The sequence below is a fragment of the Protopterus annectens genome, chromosome 3.part1 (assembly GCF_019279795.1).
Source record: "Protopterus annectens isolate FY-2018-M chromosome 3.part1, PAN1.0, whole genome shotgun sequence".
NCBI classification, from domain to species: domain Eukaryota; kingdom Metazoa; phylum Chordata; order Ceratodontiformes; family Protopteridae; genus Protopterus; species Protopterus annectens.
The window spans coordinates 141,695,089-141,713,845 of record NC_056732.1 but is presented as its reverse complement, the minus strand read 5'-3'; the positions used below and the strand labels follow the sequence as shown (position 1 = coordinate 141,713,845).

At 42.7% G+C, this 18,757-nt stretch overlaps 1 protein-coding gene across 1 annotated transcript in view; it reads left to right on the top strand.

Annotated features, from left to right (window-relative positions):
• Positions 1-18,757, top strand: part of ODAD2 (outer dynein arm docking complex subunit 2) — a 1,637,397-nt gene that overhangs the window by 13,031 nt on the left and 1,605,609 nt on the right. The window contains exon 2 of the mRNA XM_044066670.1: positions 4,715-4,872. Coding sequence (XP_043922605.1) covers positions 4,715-4,872 — 158 coding nt within the window. The remainder of the gene's footprint in view (positions 1-4,714; positions 4,873-18,757) is intronic.

Below are 18,757 nucleotides of genomic sequence, written 5' to 3'. Positions count from 1 at the left end.
ATTGGATGTGCTCAGTAGACCTCCAGGATGCCTATTACCATATAAAAATAGACAAATGCTCCAGGAGATTTCTGCACTTCTGGCTGGGAGCCAGACATTTCCAATTCAGAGCACTGCCCTTTGGACTCACCACAGTCCCCAGGGTGTTCACCAAATGCATGGCAGTTGTTGCAGCTCATCTCAGACTGCAGGGCTTTCGAGTTTTTCCATGCCTTGACAACTGGCTCCTTACCGCTACCACCAGGCATCAGTTAGAATGAGCAAGAGAGTACACTCTATGCCTCTGTACATCTCTAGGTCGAAAAGTCAAGAATACAACCTTCTCAGCAGTTAGACTTCGTCAGAGTCCGCTTAGATACTGTCACAGGAATCGCTTCTCTCTATCTAGAAAGATTGCAATGCATCAGATTCCAAGTCTCTCAAATTCTAAGAAAAAACAGAGTGACAGCAAAATTAGTCCTAAAAGTGCTAGGCTCAGTGGCAGCAGCAATAACTCTTGTTCCCTTAGCAAGATATCCCATGTGAATCCTGCAATAGTTACTTGCCTCCCAGTGGTCTCTGATTCAACAACCAAAGTCTTACCTGATTGTAATTACCCCGCTGCAAACAGGATCTTTCATGGTGGCTCCATTCCAATCAGATTGTCTTGGGGTGACCTTTCATTCTTCCGCAACCCCAAGCCATAGTGACCACGGATGCTTCCCAGATAGGGTGGGAGGGCATTATCTGGGAAGAGCAGTCCAAGGAACGCTGTCCTAACTAGAAGCCAACTTGTATATCATTGTTCTGGAGATGAAGGCAGTTTGTTAGTGTTGCAAGCATTCCAGGATGTCATTCCTTTGGGAACAGTAGCAATTTAAATGGACAACGTCAGTAGTTTGGTATATCAACAAGCAAGGGGGTACCACATATTCCTCATTGTGTTGAGAAGCAGAGTTTGGCAATGGGAAATTTCTTCTAACTGCTTTCTCATAGCAATGCACATTCTTGGGCACCCCAATGTGATAGTGGACAAGCTGAGCAGAAATATTCTCATGCCTTATGAGTGGTCTCTCAATCCTGTAGTGGCAAACAAGATTTTTAGTCACAGAGGCTAACCTTGCTGCGATTTCTTTGCCTCACCCTACAACAAGTGCAGAAGTTACTTTTCCCTAATTATCCCACCATGGGAATCACCCAGAGATGCTCTCCTTCATGATTGCCCCCCCCCCCCTCCAGTCTTTTCTTTGCCTTTCCTCCAACTCCCTTGATATCGCATTTTCTAAAGAAAGCCAAGAGGCTGGAGAACTCAATCCTCATTGCTCCTTTTTGGGCTCAACAGGTTTGTTTTCCCTTCCTTTGGCCTCTGCATCAACAATTAAACTTCATTTAGCAGCAATCTCGAACTTTCATATGGGATTTGATCATAGGTTCATAGGTTGATACTAGGCTATCTGCCCTAGGGCATTTATAAGCCTAGCCAGAGTGTGTTTGGCTTTCGCCACCCTTTTAGATTTGTTGACTGTGCCTCTGTATAGTAGGTCACAGACGGTAGCCCTTTTAAGGTTTGTTTACTGTACCTCTGTCAAGCAGCGACCCAGAAGAGATCCCAGGGATAAACTTACGATCTCCCATCCATTCGTCAAGATTTCTCTTGAAGAGGGTCAGTGAGGGGCTCTGCCTGACATAGATTGGGATTTTGTTCCAAAGTGAGGGGAGCTTCTGGGATATGAATCTGTCCCTCCAGCATGTCCTGTTTATTTCTGTGCTGAGGTTCAAGTCCCTGGAGCGTGTAGCTCTAAGGGATTTAGATTTCCTGAGGTGAAGCATGTCCATTAATTCTGGGTTGGACATGGCTTTATACGTCAGACACAGATCGCCTCTGAGTAGGTGCTACTCAACTGAGTAGAGCTGGAGTTTCTTTAGCCTAACTGCACAGGGCATCTCTTTGAGCCCCTTGATCCTCTTGGTGAGATACTTTTGGGGTCTTTCCAGTTGCTGAAGGTGTCCGGTAAGGTGCATCCCAAAAGGGGCATTGTACTCAATTATGGGCCTGATAAGTGATGAGTAGAGGGGCACAATGACCTCTCTTGATGTAGATGTGAACCCTTTCATAATAAGGTGGGCTATATAGAAGGTCTTTCTAACCACTTTGGCAACGTGATTGTCAAAGGAGAGATTGCTATCTACTTGGGTCCCCAAGTCCTTAATTACTTCTTCCATACTTAATGGATTACCACCTATGTGGTAATTTGTGGGCACTTTGTTTTTTCCAAAGGGGATGACTATGCACTTTTTGGCATTTAGCTTTAGGCCATGGCTCTGGCACCAGTTACCCATCTCTGTGAGACCTTTTTGGAGGATGCTTGTATCAGTCAGAGAGTCGATTTATAGCACCCAGTTTGCAGTCATCTGCGAACTTGGTCAGCCATAGTCCACCCATGTTAGCCTGTACTTCGGAGAAATATATACTGAACAAGAGAGGTCCCAGGACTGAGCCTTGTGGGACACCACTTGTAACTGGTTTAGAATCTGACATGGCACCTGCTATTCTGACCATGTGGGTTCTATCCCTGAGCCAGTTTGCTACCCATCTTGTGACATAGGGGTTGATATTTAAGCTGGTGAGCTTATTTATGATGCCTGAGTGGGGTATTGTGTCAAAGGCCTTTGCGAGGTCCAGGTAGGCTGTGTGGACTACCTTTCCTTCATCTATGGATTTGGTAACTGTTTCAAAGAACTCGACCAGGTTCAACAGGCAAGATCTGCCCTTAACGAAGCCAAATTGGGTAGGATCCAGTGTCTGGAGGTTCCCAATGTCTTTGTTTATGATTTCCACGATGATACGCTCCATAGCTTTGCAGACCAGGCTAGTCAGGCTTATAGGGCGATAGTTTCCAGGGTCTGTTGTGGCACCCCCTTTGTGGAGTGGGACCACTGTTGCTGTACGCCATTCCTTGGGAACATATCCTGTAGTAAGGCTGAGATTGAACAGTGACTTTATATAAGGGTTTAGTTCTTCTTGGAGCTTGTATAAGACACAGCCCGGGACACCGTCTGGTCCCATTGATGCTGTATTTTTAGCTTTGGAGAGGACAGCCCTCACCTGTGCATCTGTGATCTCAGGAAGGCTACTTTCTGTTGGGATAGACATTTGCTCTTTTGGGGGGGGGGGGGGGTTTGCACTGAACCTTTCTGCCAGGATGTTGGCAATGTCTGTGGGTTAAGTAAATTTTTTGCCATCTTGCACTAACTCAGAGCATATCTGGGAGTTGCCTCCCAGGTTTCTGACATAACTAAAGAAGGCCTTGTGATTATCGTTAGTGTGAAGATTTTATGAGGGATCGTAGTTTCCTGCTAGTACTGATCAGTGATGCCTTCCCTTTTTGGGATTTTGCTCTGTCATGTAGTAGCTTTCTCCTTCTGTTCTATAGCTTATTCATGGCCGGGGTCTACCAGACAGGTCTCCTGCCTTTGGAGGAGTGAGTCTTGGTTTTATTTGGGATAGCATGCTCCATGCATTCCTGTAGGTGTCCATGGAATGCTTTTGTAAAGGATTCTGCATTTTGGGCCATATTGTCCACTGGCCCGGGGGCTTTGAAGGATTCCACCTCAGTTTTGAGAAGTGTGAAGTTTGCTTTTGAGAAGTTCTATACCGTGGTTTCCTTGGCTAGGGGTGGGGATGGCATATGTGGATGTCCAGTGAGATTTGTTTATGGTCTGATCTTACCAATGAGGGGTATGCCTCACCTTTAATGTCACACAGACATTGCAAAGCAATCTTAAAGGGACTTCTGATGTTAAGATCCCCATTTAAAGAACCAGTTCCCCCTTGGGATCTAACATTAGTCCTACAGTCCCTTACTTCATCCCCCTTTGAACCATCAGTAACTTGTGACTTAAAGTTTTTATCTTGGAAAACTTTATTTTTAGGGGCTATTACATCTGCCAGAAGAGTCTCTGAACATTTCAGGCCTTATCCTACAAACCTTCATACTTAATATTTCACAAGGATAGGGCTGCACTTAGGACCAATCTATCCTTTTACCAAAGGTGGTTTCAGAAGCTAATATAACTCAGACACTTCAATTGCCAGTCTTCCCTAATTTTACCAGTAAAGGGGAGTATTCCCTTCATTTGCTAGATGTCCACAGGCAACTACATTTTTACCTTCACAGAACAAAGGATTTCAGAAAATCTGATCAATTATTTGCTGCATTTTCTTCACTATCTCTAGGTAATCCAGTTTCAAAGGTGTTATACCATACATCATTAATTATTTCATCAGTTTTAGGTTAAAATATAAAATCATATTGTACTTGAATACTACTTTTAGTGAAAATAGTGTTGAGGAAAAAAGCTAAGTCATTAAATAATAATGCAGATATATTTTCATAAAAGTTGTGTGATGTTTTCAGCCTTTAAAGGAAGATGTTTCTGTATGTTTGGTAGTTCTAATAGCTGACTTTTATATTATGATGTGAAGCAATCATAAACCATCAAGGCTACTTTCAAGTGTTCAGAATGGAGAGAACAGAGGGTGTTTGTTTAGGGGTCAGTGTCTTTATTTTGGATGTCATAAATCCTAAGTATCCTATAGTGTCATTGCATACCATAAGGAGAAAGAAAAGATAAACTTGCAAAAAAGGCAAAATGACGTTTGTGTAGTATTTAAATATATTTATGATTGCACATAATTACGGGATTAAAGTCGTAATGTATTTTTCTTTTATAGTGGATCAACAGTAAAGTCTTATGAAATGGATAAAGATGGCCATCCCTTGCTATTCTTGTCATCCTCTACACTACAAATACACAGCTTTCAGCTGCTGGGTGAATTTTTGCAGGTAGCCAATGAACGAAAGTTGAAAGAAGCACAAGCATGCCTAGAAGGTGAGTGTTTAATTTAGTCCAATACGTGCAGTTTGAGATGATTCATGTTTCCATTTAGATACATTTAACTGCCCTGAATATTGACAGAGTATTAACAAGTCTTTCATTACTCTGTATCATAATTTAAGTTAATGATCTTGTTTAGTTTGGATTTCTTAATCAAGTTCTTGACTAAGACAGCTCAAAGCCATAACTCCAATATCTTTAAGGTATGGACCAACTCATTTGGAATGGTATTCCACCTAAGATCCTACATATGAAAACAAATTTACAAGAATGCAAGCTGATTCTTAAATACACTTGCACTGTTGTTGTCATTTGGCGCATTTGTAAATTATATGAATGCTAATATACAATAGGACTAATACAAAAAAGTTTAACTTTTTTCTGTTGAAGTCCTGTACGAAGTGGTTTTCACTGGTAAGAATCACTGGCTTCATACTATCATATATTATAACATGAGAAGCAGCAAGGCGTGATTTTCTATTGCACATCTCCACAACACTTTATAGACTGATTTTTTTTCTGATGTTTTATTTTTTTTTTTCCTTCTTTTGTGCTCATGTGCAAGCACAACACTGACTCATCAGCAGAGAGATAAAGATTATGTTCATATGATAAGACTTCTAATATATACACACACTAATGAAAACGTTAGCATTTAGAAGTTGCCAGCTGAATCAGTGCTACATCAGTCAGCATGTCAGGTTTACTGGTATTCACTAACACAGTCAATGGTGGCCGTAAATGGAGAACATCAATGGCTGTGTAAACAAAAATACTCTACTATAAATGTTAGGAATATAAGGATGTAACAGATCCTTCCATTCTATACACAGAATCGCAACAGTTTCCTGCATTTAGTTTAAATCTGCAGCTATTTCACGATTATTACTAAAGTAGGAATATAATTTAACAAATCAGATTTTCCTTTTAGACAGTTATGTTCCCTTTGCATTTATTACCTTGGTATATAAGTAACAGAGTTATCACAAGCATCTGGGCTGACTCCACACATAAGAAAAAGTGCATGAATAGGCTGACATTGAACAAACCTCAGGAAAAGTGAAGAAAATTTAGTATATGCTAGGTAACCCAGTACTAGTCAGCTTTAAACAGCTCAAACTCCTCTTCCTCTCTCTCTCTTCCTGTGGCAGATGATTGGTGGAGCATATCCTGAGAAGGAAGCTTTCAGCTGTCACAGAAGGTTAGTGAGTGTTCAAGCTTTTTCTCTTCCACAAAGGAGGAGAGGAAAGTACCTGAAGCCAGAATCATCTAGCAATAGTAAATTCACTATACCATACAAAAAAACAAAATCCAACAAACAAATAAGAGGTTTAAACTCACAATAACTACACACAATCTGGGGGAAGGCAGGTGGGTGCTGCCACTGAGGCAGTGAGGAAATTTAACATTTACTGTTACAGGTAAGTAGGAGTTGTGCAACTGTGCTGTGTTCATAATTCCCACTGCCCAGTGGCATTTTAGGTAGATTCCAGAAGCTTACACTATCTGGGAGGTGGAAGAATAAGGATCCAGGATCCCCTGGAGATGGTCCCAGAAAAGGAATCAAGTTTGTAGTGCTTTGTGAGGGTATTAACAGAGAACCAAATTGCTACCTCTAGAATGCTTCCAGAGTCCACCCCTTTCCAATATGCCATCAAAGCCTTAACCTTGACTGAAAGAGATTTACCATAGTGGGAGTAACATAAAACAGTATCAGAGGATAACTATTGTGCAATACTTTGCTCAGAGACAGGCTGACCTTTCTTAGCCCATGTATAGGAGACAAGCAATTGTTCAGCATTCGTAAAGGGTTTTGTTCCGTCAAGGCAGTACCTGAGCTGCCTGTGTGCATCAAAGGTGTTTAGAATATTTTCTCTGTTATTGTTTGGATCAGGGTAGCCCACTGATGGGGAAAGCATAGACCAATTGACTGAAAGAGGGTCTGCTGGTCAATAGGCAGTGATAGCAACAAAACTGCAAAATAAATAAATAAAAATAAAAACTAGATGACCAAAGAGACTGTATCTGATTCTTTAGAATTAGTCAAGATTCCTTCTGATAGCTGAACCTATTATTTCAATAGTTTCAGTAAATCATACTTGCTGTGGACTCAAAGACAGTCACACTAAGCTCACAGTATGAGTACATGAGCGTACTGCAAACACGTGTGTTTATTCAGGGGATACCAGATGCTATCAGCAGTGATACCAATATCTGATCATGTTGTTTAGAATACATATTATCTATCAGCATTGATACCAATATCTGATCATGTTGTTTAGAATACATATTATCTATCAGCAGTGATACCAATATCTGATCATGTTGTTTAGGATACATATTATCTAACAGCAGATGTTAAGTTGTCTATCTCGCCTTCATTCTTGCTGGATGGGTTCGGAGCCGACCTCGGCCCGACTGCCACTCTAAAAGCTCGAGAGTTGGTTCCACCGGCTCGAGGCTCCCCTTATATCCCACAATGCTAGGCGAGAGTTACCTCAGATCTCGTTTGCCGCTACAGCTTCGAGGTTGGTTGCTTCTACCGGTTTCTGGTGAGTGTTAGCTTTTTATACTAAAAAGTTATTCTTTTTTCCCCTTTTAACCTTAATTCTTCACAAATTAGTGTAGGATATAGTTTTTTATCCCCGACCCTATTTTTCCCCTTTCTTTTAAAAGAACCGCTGGTTCTTCCCTTGGGCCTTTGGCCTTCCCTTCCTTAGGGTGTGTTTGTGTAGTTTCTTTAACTTTTTTACTAAAATTGTTAGTATTAATATTTTTTCTGACAGGGTATAACTGTGTGTTTGGTGTGTGTTAGTGTACACCTGTCAGTTAGGATAATGTCAAAGGAAGCAAAGGTCTCTGGATTCAAGAAGTGTGATGCGTGCTGTCAGAAAATGTCTCTGACAGACGCTCACACTTCTTGTGTCTACTGTCTGGGGCCTTTGCACCTGCAGGACTCCTGTGCTGTGTGCCATGGCTTCAGCCCCAGGGTCCTGCAGGAGAGAAAGAACAAGTTAATTTTGAGAGGCTTGTTAAAACCAGAGGATTCCCTGTCAGTTTCAACAGGGAAGCCCTCTAAAACATCGAGGTCTTGCTTCTGAGCCGAGACCTCAGGTTGTTCAACCTTTGCCTTTATTGGCTCCGGCTGGAGCCGATAAGACTCAGTCCACAGTTTCTGTGGCTTCCTCGGCTCGGTGCCGAGGTTATCGAGGCCTGTGTCGGCTCCGACAAGATCTTGAGCCGACAACCAGAAAGAGGTCAAGGTCACCTTCTCTTGGCTCCGTTCATTCGGCTCCAGGATCTCCCCTGCTGTCTGAACGGAGCCAAAGGTCTCATTCCTCTAGGTCATCGAGGCTTTCCGATCATGACCTTCAGAGGGTGGTGAGTCGACTACTTAAGTCCGAGGCACTTGCCCAGATGCTTCAGAGCCCGACTCATCAGTCGGTGCCTGCCCCGGTCCATCAACTCTTTCCTCCTTCGACTCTTTTGAGTTCGGAGCCGGGTCGTCGGAACCGAGACTGTGCTCGCCGGGCCGAGACAATTGTCTTCGGCTCGCTCCGTTTTCTTCCTGGAGGAATCTCGGCGGACTTCCCTCGTCGGCTCGGGGTGAGTGGCATCGGACCCTTGTCCGACCCCTCTCCTCTCGGTGCCCGAGCTGGTGAGTTCGGCTCCGACATCGGCCTCGAGCCATCACTGTCGGTGCCGAGGGGGTCCTTAGCTCCTCGGAGCGGGGACCTCTGGCTCTGCCTGACAGGGGCTTTCGAGGTCATGCGGAGTGTGTTAGAGCCTGGCTCTACTCCACAGTCGGCTCCGTCAGCCCCTCCCTCTATGCTGCCTCAGGGTAAGTCGACTCACTCCCTCATCCCGGACCGCAGAGAGCCAGCTCCTCAGGAGCCCCTTTGGGATTTCATCCTCTTCCGAGGCCTCTCCTGATTTGGCAGAAGAGCCCCTCGGAAGAGGAAGTGCAAGAGGAAGCACATTGACTCACCTGAGTCTATCACGCCGGACACAGATCTGGATGATTCTGAGGGTTCCCCGTTCCCCTTCTGAAGATGTCTCATTTGCAGACATTCTGGAGATCCTTAAACAGAGGGAAATTGGCCAGCCCTCAACCCTTCAGAGGACGAATCTGTGTATCTTGAGGCATTTGGCTCTCGTCCTTCCACCTCCTGGGTGTCCCCCTTCGACCCCTCATGCAGGTGGTTGCTAAAAGGCATGGACGGCTCCTGATTCAGTGGACCCCACCCCAGGAGACCCTCCAAATTCATCACAGCTCCATCAGACAAGCAATTTTTATCAAAAGGAGTTTCTGTGGATGCTATGGTGGTAGCTGCCGCCACAAAGAAGGAACTGGCTGATCCTTCAGTGCCTGTCCATCCACCTAACAAGGAATCTAGGTCCATGGATAGGTACGGAAGCGGATGTTCTCCTCAGCGACTTTTACCATGCGTTCGCTGAATTACCTGTGCCATTTCACTCGTCTTCAAAGGGACTTGGTCAAGGTGAGATGTTGAAGGACCCTGCAGCTGCGGGTTCCAAGAAAATGAACACGCAGCTGGCTATCCTTAATTCCATTTCCAACTCCTCCATGCCTCCTCTCTTATGCGGCCGATGGAGCGAGCAGAGCCGCAGGAACAGGGTAGCCTTACGTAGGCACGCCTGGATGCGGCTATGCAACTTTGGAACCTTTCAAGACGTCTTTCACGAACTCCCCTTTTGATGGATCATCTCTTTGGTCCTCAAGTGAAAGAAACCCTGACTAGGTGCGAGACTGATGGCAAGACCCTTTCTGCCGTCGGAGTCCGTTTTCGACTCCTTCTAGGCCTTACCCCAAAGGCCAGAAGGGTGGAAAGATGTGGTTCCGTAAACAATCTCAAGGGACTTCGCCTGACGCACAGAGTCGTTCCTACCAGAGGCAGAGGTGGGAATAACAATGGTAGCTAGGGGCAGGGGGTCCAGAACCAGGGCAATCGGAAGCCTTTCCTGACAAGCCCTTTCAGCATCCCTGAGGTGTTGCCCGACTGCCCATCTTCGGAGGCAGTCGGGAAGATTGTCACTGTACCCAGAAGCCTGGCTATCCTTGACACAAGACAAATGGGTACAGTCCATCATTTCCGAAGGTTATTCCATCCCCTTTCTTCGCTTTCCAAATCAGTCAAAAATCCCTTCCAGATGTTCCACAAGGGATATAGCAGCTTTGGAAATTTCAAAACTGCTTGCAAAAGAGCTATTCAGCCAGTGCCAGCAGACCAACAAGGATCCGGAATCTACTCAAGGTTCTTTTTAGTTCCAAAGAAAACAGGGACTGGAGACCAATTTTGGATCTCAGTATCTTGAACAGATCGGTCAAGAAAACAAGATTTCGGATGGTCACGCTGCAATCCAGTCTTCCCCTATCGGGAAAAGGAAACTGGATGTGCTCTATAGACCTATCACATAAAAATGAACAGACGCTCCAGAAGATTCCTCCGCTTCAGGCTGGGAACCAGTCATTTTCAATTCAGGGCCCTGCCCTTTGGTCTCACCACTGCCCCCCAGGTGTTTACCAAATGCATGGCAGTGGTAGCTTCTCACCTGAGACGACAAGGATTCCAGGTGTTTCCATATTTGGACGACTGGCTCCTCACAGCTCCCACCAAGCATCTCCTTCTGATGGCCAGAGATTACACTTTTCGCATCTGTCAAAGATTGGGTATCTCAATAAATTGCGAAAAGTCTGTTTTGTCGCCTTGTCGTACTATTACCTACATAGGCGCAAATTTAGATACTGTAAACATGTCTGCAACTCTAACGAACCAAAGGATATCAGACATTCAAAAATTGGTGTCACTTCTTCTCAACAACAACAGAGCCAAAGCCAGGTTAGTTCTAAAGGTGTTGGGAATCATGGCAGCGCCATACCTCTCCTCCCATTGGCCAGATACCACATGCGGATCCTTCAGTGGATGCTCTTTTCTCAATGGTCATACCAGGAACTTCCAATGTCTCACACCATTATGATCATGCAAAAAGCATCTCATGTGGTGGATGTCTTCCCCCCAGCTCCTGTTGGGGAGACCGTTTGTTCCACCTCCTCCGGTTGCTACTCTGACAACGGATGCCTCCCTGATCGGGTGGGGGGGGGCATTATCAGGGCAGGACAGTCTAGGGCACATGGCAACCAAACGAATGCCACTTGCACATAAATGTTCTGGAGATGAGAGCAGTGCTTTTAGCGTTGCAAGCCCTTCAAGACTCTCTTCCCTTGGGAACGATTGCAATCCAGACAGACAATATGTCTGTAGTGTGGTACATCAACAAACAAGGCGGAACCAGATCATACCCCTGTGTCGAGAAGCACTCAGACTGTGGCAATGGGCGATTTCTTCTCAGCGCTTCTGATAGCAACGCACATCCCGGAAGTCCAATCACATTGCGGACAAGTTGAGCAGAGCTATTCTCATGCCTCACGAGTGGTCTCTGAAAGACTCTGTAGTGAGAGATATTTCTCAAGTGGGGTCAGCCTTGCTGCGATCTTTTGCTACTCCCCAAAACAGCAAGTGCAGAGAATACTTCACTCTATTCCCTTTACCAGGCCAACCCAGCAGGGACGCCTAGTCCAAGTTTGGCCCGGGACTTCTGTATGCATTTCCTCCTTTCCCACTGATCTCTCAAGTAATACAGAAAGCTATCGCTCAGAAGGCCTCATTGATCCTCATTGCTCCTTACTGGCCTCGACAAGTGTGGTTCCCCTTTCTACATCAATTTCTTTTGAGCGACCGTGGAATCTGGACCTAGTTCCAGATCTTTTGATCCATCAGTCGGGTCAGTTTCATCGCCCCTCCTCTCTGAACCTCACTGCTTGGTTCCTCCACTTCCAACCGTAGCCAGGCTTCCTCAATTATCTCACTCTGTTAGAGATATTTTGATAGCTTCCCATAAATCTTCCACTCGAAGATTTATTTGAGTAAGTGGAAACGCTTCTCATATTGGGCACAAGGAAAGGACATAGATCCTTTCACCGCATCCATCCAACTAGTCCTTGATTTTCTTGCTGAACTCTTCCATGCAGGTTCATCTCCATCTACTCTTAAGGTTCAATTGGCAGCTATATCTAATTTCCATGTGGGTATTTCTGAATCTGCCCTAATGTCCCACAAACTCTGCAAAGCCTTTTTGAAAGGAGTTTTTCTTCTCAGACCTCCTGTAAGAAATCCTCCTTCTCCTTGGGACCTAAATTTAGTTCTTGCTTCTTTGATTCTTTCCCCTTCGAACCTGCAGCTTCATGTTCCTTAAAGTTATTATCATGGAAAACTCTCTTTCTGGTGGCTATCACATCAGCTAGAAGAATTTCAGAACTTCAAGCACTCAGTTGTCGTTCTCCTTACCTTGTGTTCCATAAGGACAGAGTTTCCTTACGAACTAACCCGTCCTTTTTGCCTAAGGTGGTTTCAACATCAAATCTAAACCAATGCATTGACCTCCTGTCTTTTTCCGAGTATTCAAATAGGTCTGAACAAAAATTACACTACCTGGATGTTCATCGTCAATTAAGGTACTACTTGGACAGGACGAAACTATTCAGAAAATCTGATCAGCTGTTTGTCTCCTATGCGGAAAGCAGAAAGGGACTTCCAGTTTCAAAGGTATCTTTATCCAGATGGCTAACATCTCTGATTACCCTTGTTTATGAGATTAGACACCAAAACTGCCTAATAAACCTAAAGCCCATTCCACCAGAGCTTTGGCTACTTCTCTAGCCTTCCAAGACAGACTGCCTATTGACACCATTTGTGCAGCGGCTACTTGGGCTACTCCTCACACTTTTATTTCCCATTATAAGTTGGATTTAGCTTCTAGGCATAGAGCTAATTTTGGTTCCACTGTTCTCAGGAGTCTGTTCCGTTAGGCCACCGGGACAAGGTGCTAGGACGGTCCCATCCAGCAAGAATGAAGGCGAGATAGACAACTTAACATATAGAAGTTATGTTCTTACCATAACGTTCCATGTTAGTTGTCTTCTTCTCGCCTTCTTCTTCCACCCTCCTTCCCTAGCCTGGACAGACCTAGAGGAGTTGTGATCGTGACCTCTCTTTCTACCACCTCTTTCTTAGTCATATGCTATTATGCATATTTTCTTGTTTCAGGATATAGGTCACCCCTTTTCTTCCTGCTGTTAGAGGTGGATTCTGTTTCACAGTTATACTGTTTTTGATATAAGCTGGGTTAGCTTACAAACGAGATCTGAGGTAACTCTCGCCTAGCATTGTGGGATATAAGGGGGCTCTCGAGCGTGGAACCAACTCTCGAGCTTTTAGAGTGGCAGTCGGGCCGAGGTCGGCTCCGAACCCATCCAGCAAGAAGAAGGCGAGAAGAAGACAACTAACATGGAACGTTATGGTAAGAACATAACTTCTATTTTTGCTGATTCAAAATATGCCACAAGATCCCATTTTGCCAATGTTGCCATTTCTGTCTTTATTCCACCAGTGGCAGAGCCAACTGCAGAGCTGGGATACTTGATGCCAACTTTATGGACCTCCCAGTATATGATGCTCTTGACATTAGTGATGGCGGCATCAGCAGTTGTATTTATCCTTGCAGATCCTATATAATGGCTCTTTCCATACAACATCTGTAGCAGGACCAGAGTTTCTCTGGCTTTCTTCATTCTTTCTTCTCCAGACTCTCTACCAAAAAAAAAGTGTTTTTTCTTGTGATTCAGAGCCATGAAATTCTCACATCTAGATGACTGTCTGTTTGCTTTTCTTTCAGTGATGGATCTGGTAAATAACCTGGAGTCTATGTACAAATTATTAATCTCCTTAAATTACATGATAAACCTCCCAAAATCCCATTAACTTGTAGCTCAGACTATACCTCCATAAATCTCTCTCTCAATGTGTCCCTCTGTTGGTATTTTCTGCCTCAGAAGACATTAGTATTTCTAAAGTGGGTAGTGGCAACTATTCACTTATCTCAGTCTATTCCAATGTGAATTTGCATAAGAACATTAGTCTTTATGGTTGTTTCATTTTTATGGATCCTAATGCCAGATTCCATCCGATACCTTGCTGGACTAAATTAATCTGGTGTGTCCAAAAATGCTGATCCACTGTCCTTTCAGTCTAAATTTCCAAGGCCTATCCTTAACCGCTGCTGTAACAGTTGAATCTACCTGGTCTTCATAGTAGAAGTCCATTCCAGTTGCAGGGTCCTCAGGGATTAGTGAACATAGCTGCATTTGCTTTAGGGTAGAAAGAACAATTCAACAGACAATACAGGGTGCCTGGTGACCTCAGCTGTCTCCTCTTCGTAGAACATCTCCAGAATGAGAGCTGTTCTACTGACAGTCTTGGTCTTTTAAGACTTCCTGTCACAATGAGTCATAGGGATTCATCAGCAAATCAGGGGACATACTCCTACCCACTGTGCTGAGATACAGCCATGAGACTTGTACTCTTTAATAGCCACCCACATTCCAGGAAAGACAAATAATCTAGCCAAGAAACTCTGCTTCTAATGACACATAAATCATTCTTGAGTCATGTAGAACAGTTTGTTTGGTACTAGGATTTTACATCTCCAACTAATGCCGAGGTCCTTGATTTCTTTACCTGCTGCTGCTATAGGAGGGGAGGTCAGGAGGAGGATGGTTTGATCCCCATGTAGTCACATGTTCTCCTTTATGCCTTTTTTCCATTTATTATGGGTGTGAGGTTCATCCACAAAGCCAGACTAATCTAAGCAAAAGTCATACCTGGGCCATAATAGGGAAATAAGTAACTTGATTCCCCATGCAGAGTCCATTTCTGCTAGACCAGTTCCTTTTCTTTAACCTTTCAGGACACTGCAGTTTCACCTATCAAGCAAACACTACTTAGATCTACACTACCCATGGCTGACAGCTTAACTTCAACATAGTTATCACTCATGACTTTGCAGAAAGTGTTGATACAGCCTTCTCTCCTCTCAGTGATCTTCCAGAAAATGTATGAAGATGCATGGACCTATTTTCCCACTTGGGCATCCAACAGTAGCATATATTACATTCAAATCTTTGTTTCTCTGGTCTTTTCATACGTCAAAAAATGTGTATTGAATCTGCTACTTTTCAATTGAAGTTCATTAGATGCAATTTTATTTTTTCATTCTGGTGTTTATTCCTTCTCACTTGTCTAATTTAAGGTGCACATAGCCACTTATAGGGTGTTTCACCTTAGGCTTCTTACTCAGGATCTTGTCCCTCGTAGGATATTTACTTTGTGCTTGGAAAGCTCACTATTTAATTTTAACCAGCTGCTTTTGCAGGCTTATAGTACTTATTCAGACACTTTTTAAGTAACTATTAATTCTACTTAAAAGGATTTCAAAACTGCAGACTCTTTGTCAAACGTTCATACCTAATTATCCACAAGGAGAGGGAGGCAGCTCGAAGAAATTCACATTTCTTGACAGAAATTCCTAATGAATCCAGCTTGAATACGTATGCCAGTCTACTTGCTTTCTTTTCTCAGTGTTCTAACAGAAGTAAATGCATTTTCCATTAGATGGGTGTGTGTTTTCACTGACTGCATAGGTTTTAACTTGGGTAGAACTTAGTCTTTTCCTTTTCACTGATATGATTTTCCAAATCTACATGTAGTAGAAACATTTCTAATCTCACCCTTTCCAGATGCCTAGCTAAATGCACTGAATTTCAGCCATGTTAAGCACCCCATGTTACTAGAGCTATGGTTACTTCTGCTCCCTTTTTCTGTAATGCCCTATTGATTAAATTTGTAAAGCTTTAACTTACTTTTCCCTCAATGACTTTGTGAAGCTTTATAAATAGGACATTATTTCTAAGTCTTCTTTTGGGACTACCATTGTCTATGGTATATTTTATGATGATGGCTACACATGAGAATTAAGAAGCAAGTCTGAATTCTGCTTATAAAAGAAAGGTCTGTCTGTAACATACAAACACTCTCTTTGTCTCCTGCCTTTGGTATAGCTGATTTGGAGTTTCTTCTCCTCTGTCCTGGTTTTCTTTTTCCCTGAGATAAGCACAAAGTAGGAAGAATTGAAGAGTGTGATTTGTATGGTTCATAATGGGAAGGGAAGGGTTCACAGTTGCCTGATAAAGCTTAATACTTACGTCCTGTAGGTTACAGATGAACCAATGTCTTACAGATCTGTTGTAGCAGTGAATATACAACTTAAAATTTTTCATCCTTATTAGGTCCAGTGTATCATTTTCCCCTTTAAGACTGGTAATCTGGATTTTGCAATTTATACTATTAATTTAAAAAATGTTCTATACATACTCCCTCCTAAAACAGATGTTTACAGACACAATCTCTAACTTAATGTGGTGTCATTAACATGCACATTAAAGGACAATTTTAATAACTAATAACTTTTATAAATGTATTATGTGAAACAAAGACCTTGCCTTGCCTTCTGTGCTATCAGTAACCTAGTGGTCCTGGATCTCTTGTATCTCCACAAATCAAACAGTCCCATAGCTACCAGAACTAGGGATCTTACATTTTAATTAGCAGAAAAGTAAAACATGATGGAGAGAGAGCTTCATTACATGTCACCTTCCCCACCTCTGGAATAAACTCCTGCTACAAATCAAGGACTGTACTACGTTATCCTCCTTCAGATGGGAACTGGTGATTGGATGGGTATTCTCAAATTTACCCTTGGCTTGACTGGCGTAGCCCTCCTTAAAAAAGAAGGTATAGTCTAAAGATGAGTTCTGTCGACGTACACATGCGTACACACACACACACACACACACACACGTGTCTTTGTGCCATTTTAGCTATGGAGCAGTGACAAAATTAAAGGTAATTAGGTTTTATGAGGCTGGTGTGCAAAATTGTTTGCAAATAGTTACAGTATGCCTTTTCCTTAACTTGACAATTATTTAAAATTTCTTGCGGCCCAGTGGTTAATGTCATTGCTTACTTCTGTCTCTTGTTGGAGAACAGCAGTCTGACATCCTCATGTCAATGATTAACATACAAGCATTTTCTATAAATATTATTCCAGTTAATGCCTCACCTTTTCACAATCTGTGCTGTGTGCCTTGATTTTTTGGCAATATCAGTCAGTGTTACCTAATCACCTACAGCAAATTTTACATGATCAGGTGGCTAGCCTAGACATGCCATACATTTTGTGGTTCATGTTCTCCTATGTAGAGGATACTGAGCATCATGGTTGATACCTAAAGCGATTTATCTATACAACTCTTCCCTCAATCAGCACTACTTAAAGTCTGTGCTGCTGCCTATAACTCCATTCATTTTTTTTTTTTTTTGGGGGGGTGAGTTTAAGGTGGAAACACCCAATATGTAGGAAGAGCTCCACAGAGACACATGGAGAACATGCCAACTTCACACAGGTATTGGCTGCAGGTCAGAATCAACCCTATACCTTGTGTTTCGGAGGTGATGCCTGTTCTGTTTTGATAACTGTAGATATTGTTGGACTTTACCTACTTGAGTCATAATGCTAATGTGTATGAAACTGACAATTTATTTTTATAGTAGGCATTGTGTCAGACAAAAAAATGCACCTTCCATGTTCTCTGAAGATAACTGGGGCTTAATTTCAGCTTGAATTGTCAGTATCAGAGTTCCAGGCATGTTTTAGTGCCCCTATTATGTGATCAGCCCTGGATATTCTAACAACAGGGTGCTGCAAATATATTCTGGGACAGTAGTGGTACCACAAAATACATCATTGACTACAGTGTTTACCTGTGTCTGTTACATGTTCAGTTTTGTCTACTGAAATATATACTGGACAGTTGAGTATGGGCTGAAAATATCTCTTGGTGTCTTTGGCATGCACACATCTGTAATAGCCAGAGGTGTGTGTGTGTGGGAAGGGGGTGTAGGTTTGTGGGTGTGTGCATGGGTGTGTCTATATGTAGGTATGCAAGGAGACACTGTAAATATGTTTGTTACTTATTTCCTACCCATAAAATTAATTTCTGAAAATGGCGCCAATGAGTGGGGTATACTGTAACAGCTTCTTATTGATGAGAACCAGCTGTATAAAAATACATGAATAAATTATTCCAGACATCTTCAGGTAGTCTTCAGACAAATCTTTCCTACTGATAGCTAGTAGTGTTCTTTACTTTAAGTATCCAGCGTACGACTCAACTTCTTAGTCCAAGAAACATGGACAAAGCCCAAAATAATGGAGAGACAAAGTCTGAAAAAGAGGGACATATTTTAAATATTACTCTCATAAACTTAGAAAGTTGACAAATTAAAAGGTTTGGTGTTAGAAAGCATTTTTCTGGAGGATAAGGAGTCTGAAATTCCAAATGTCATTATTTAATGACTTTCATGCTCAATGATTTGTCTAAAACCTCAAATTTTATAAGAATCAGAGCAAAAATATCAGGCAAAAATCTGGACATTCTGCAAAAATCTGGACAGCTGAAAGATATGGTTCCCAGGCTTTACTGGGTGTTGCACTATACCTTTCTAAACTTCTGTGTTATACAGAGTATCTGGACCCACTTTGTTCTATGTACAGGCGTTTGGACCCACTTTGTTCTATGTACAGGCGTTTGGCATATTTAAGCATCTGTGTTAAATTTTGTTTGCATTGATTTCAGTTAAGCAAATTTGACTTCCTAGAAATCCTTTAATTCCACAAATTGTCTCTATAAACAAGATATCCCATCGCTCACTAATAAATGTTTTTCTCTAATTTCTAACGTCACTGACTATGAAGACTATGTAAATTTTCTCTCCTTTACCATATGTCCAATGTCCCCAAAGTTTTTGAAGGTTCTAGCGTTAAAATTGTGAATTTTAGCTGTGGTGGTTCCCTTGTTTCATTGCTGTGTCTTGGTATTGTCTTTGTGGACAATGTTCTCAAT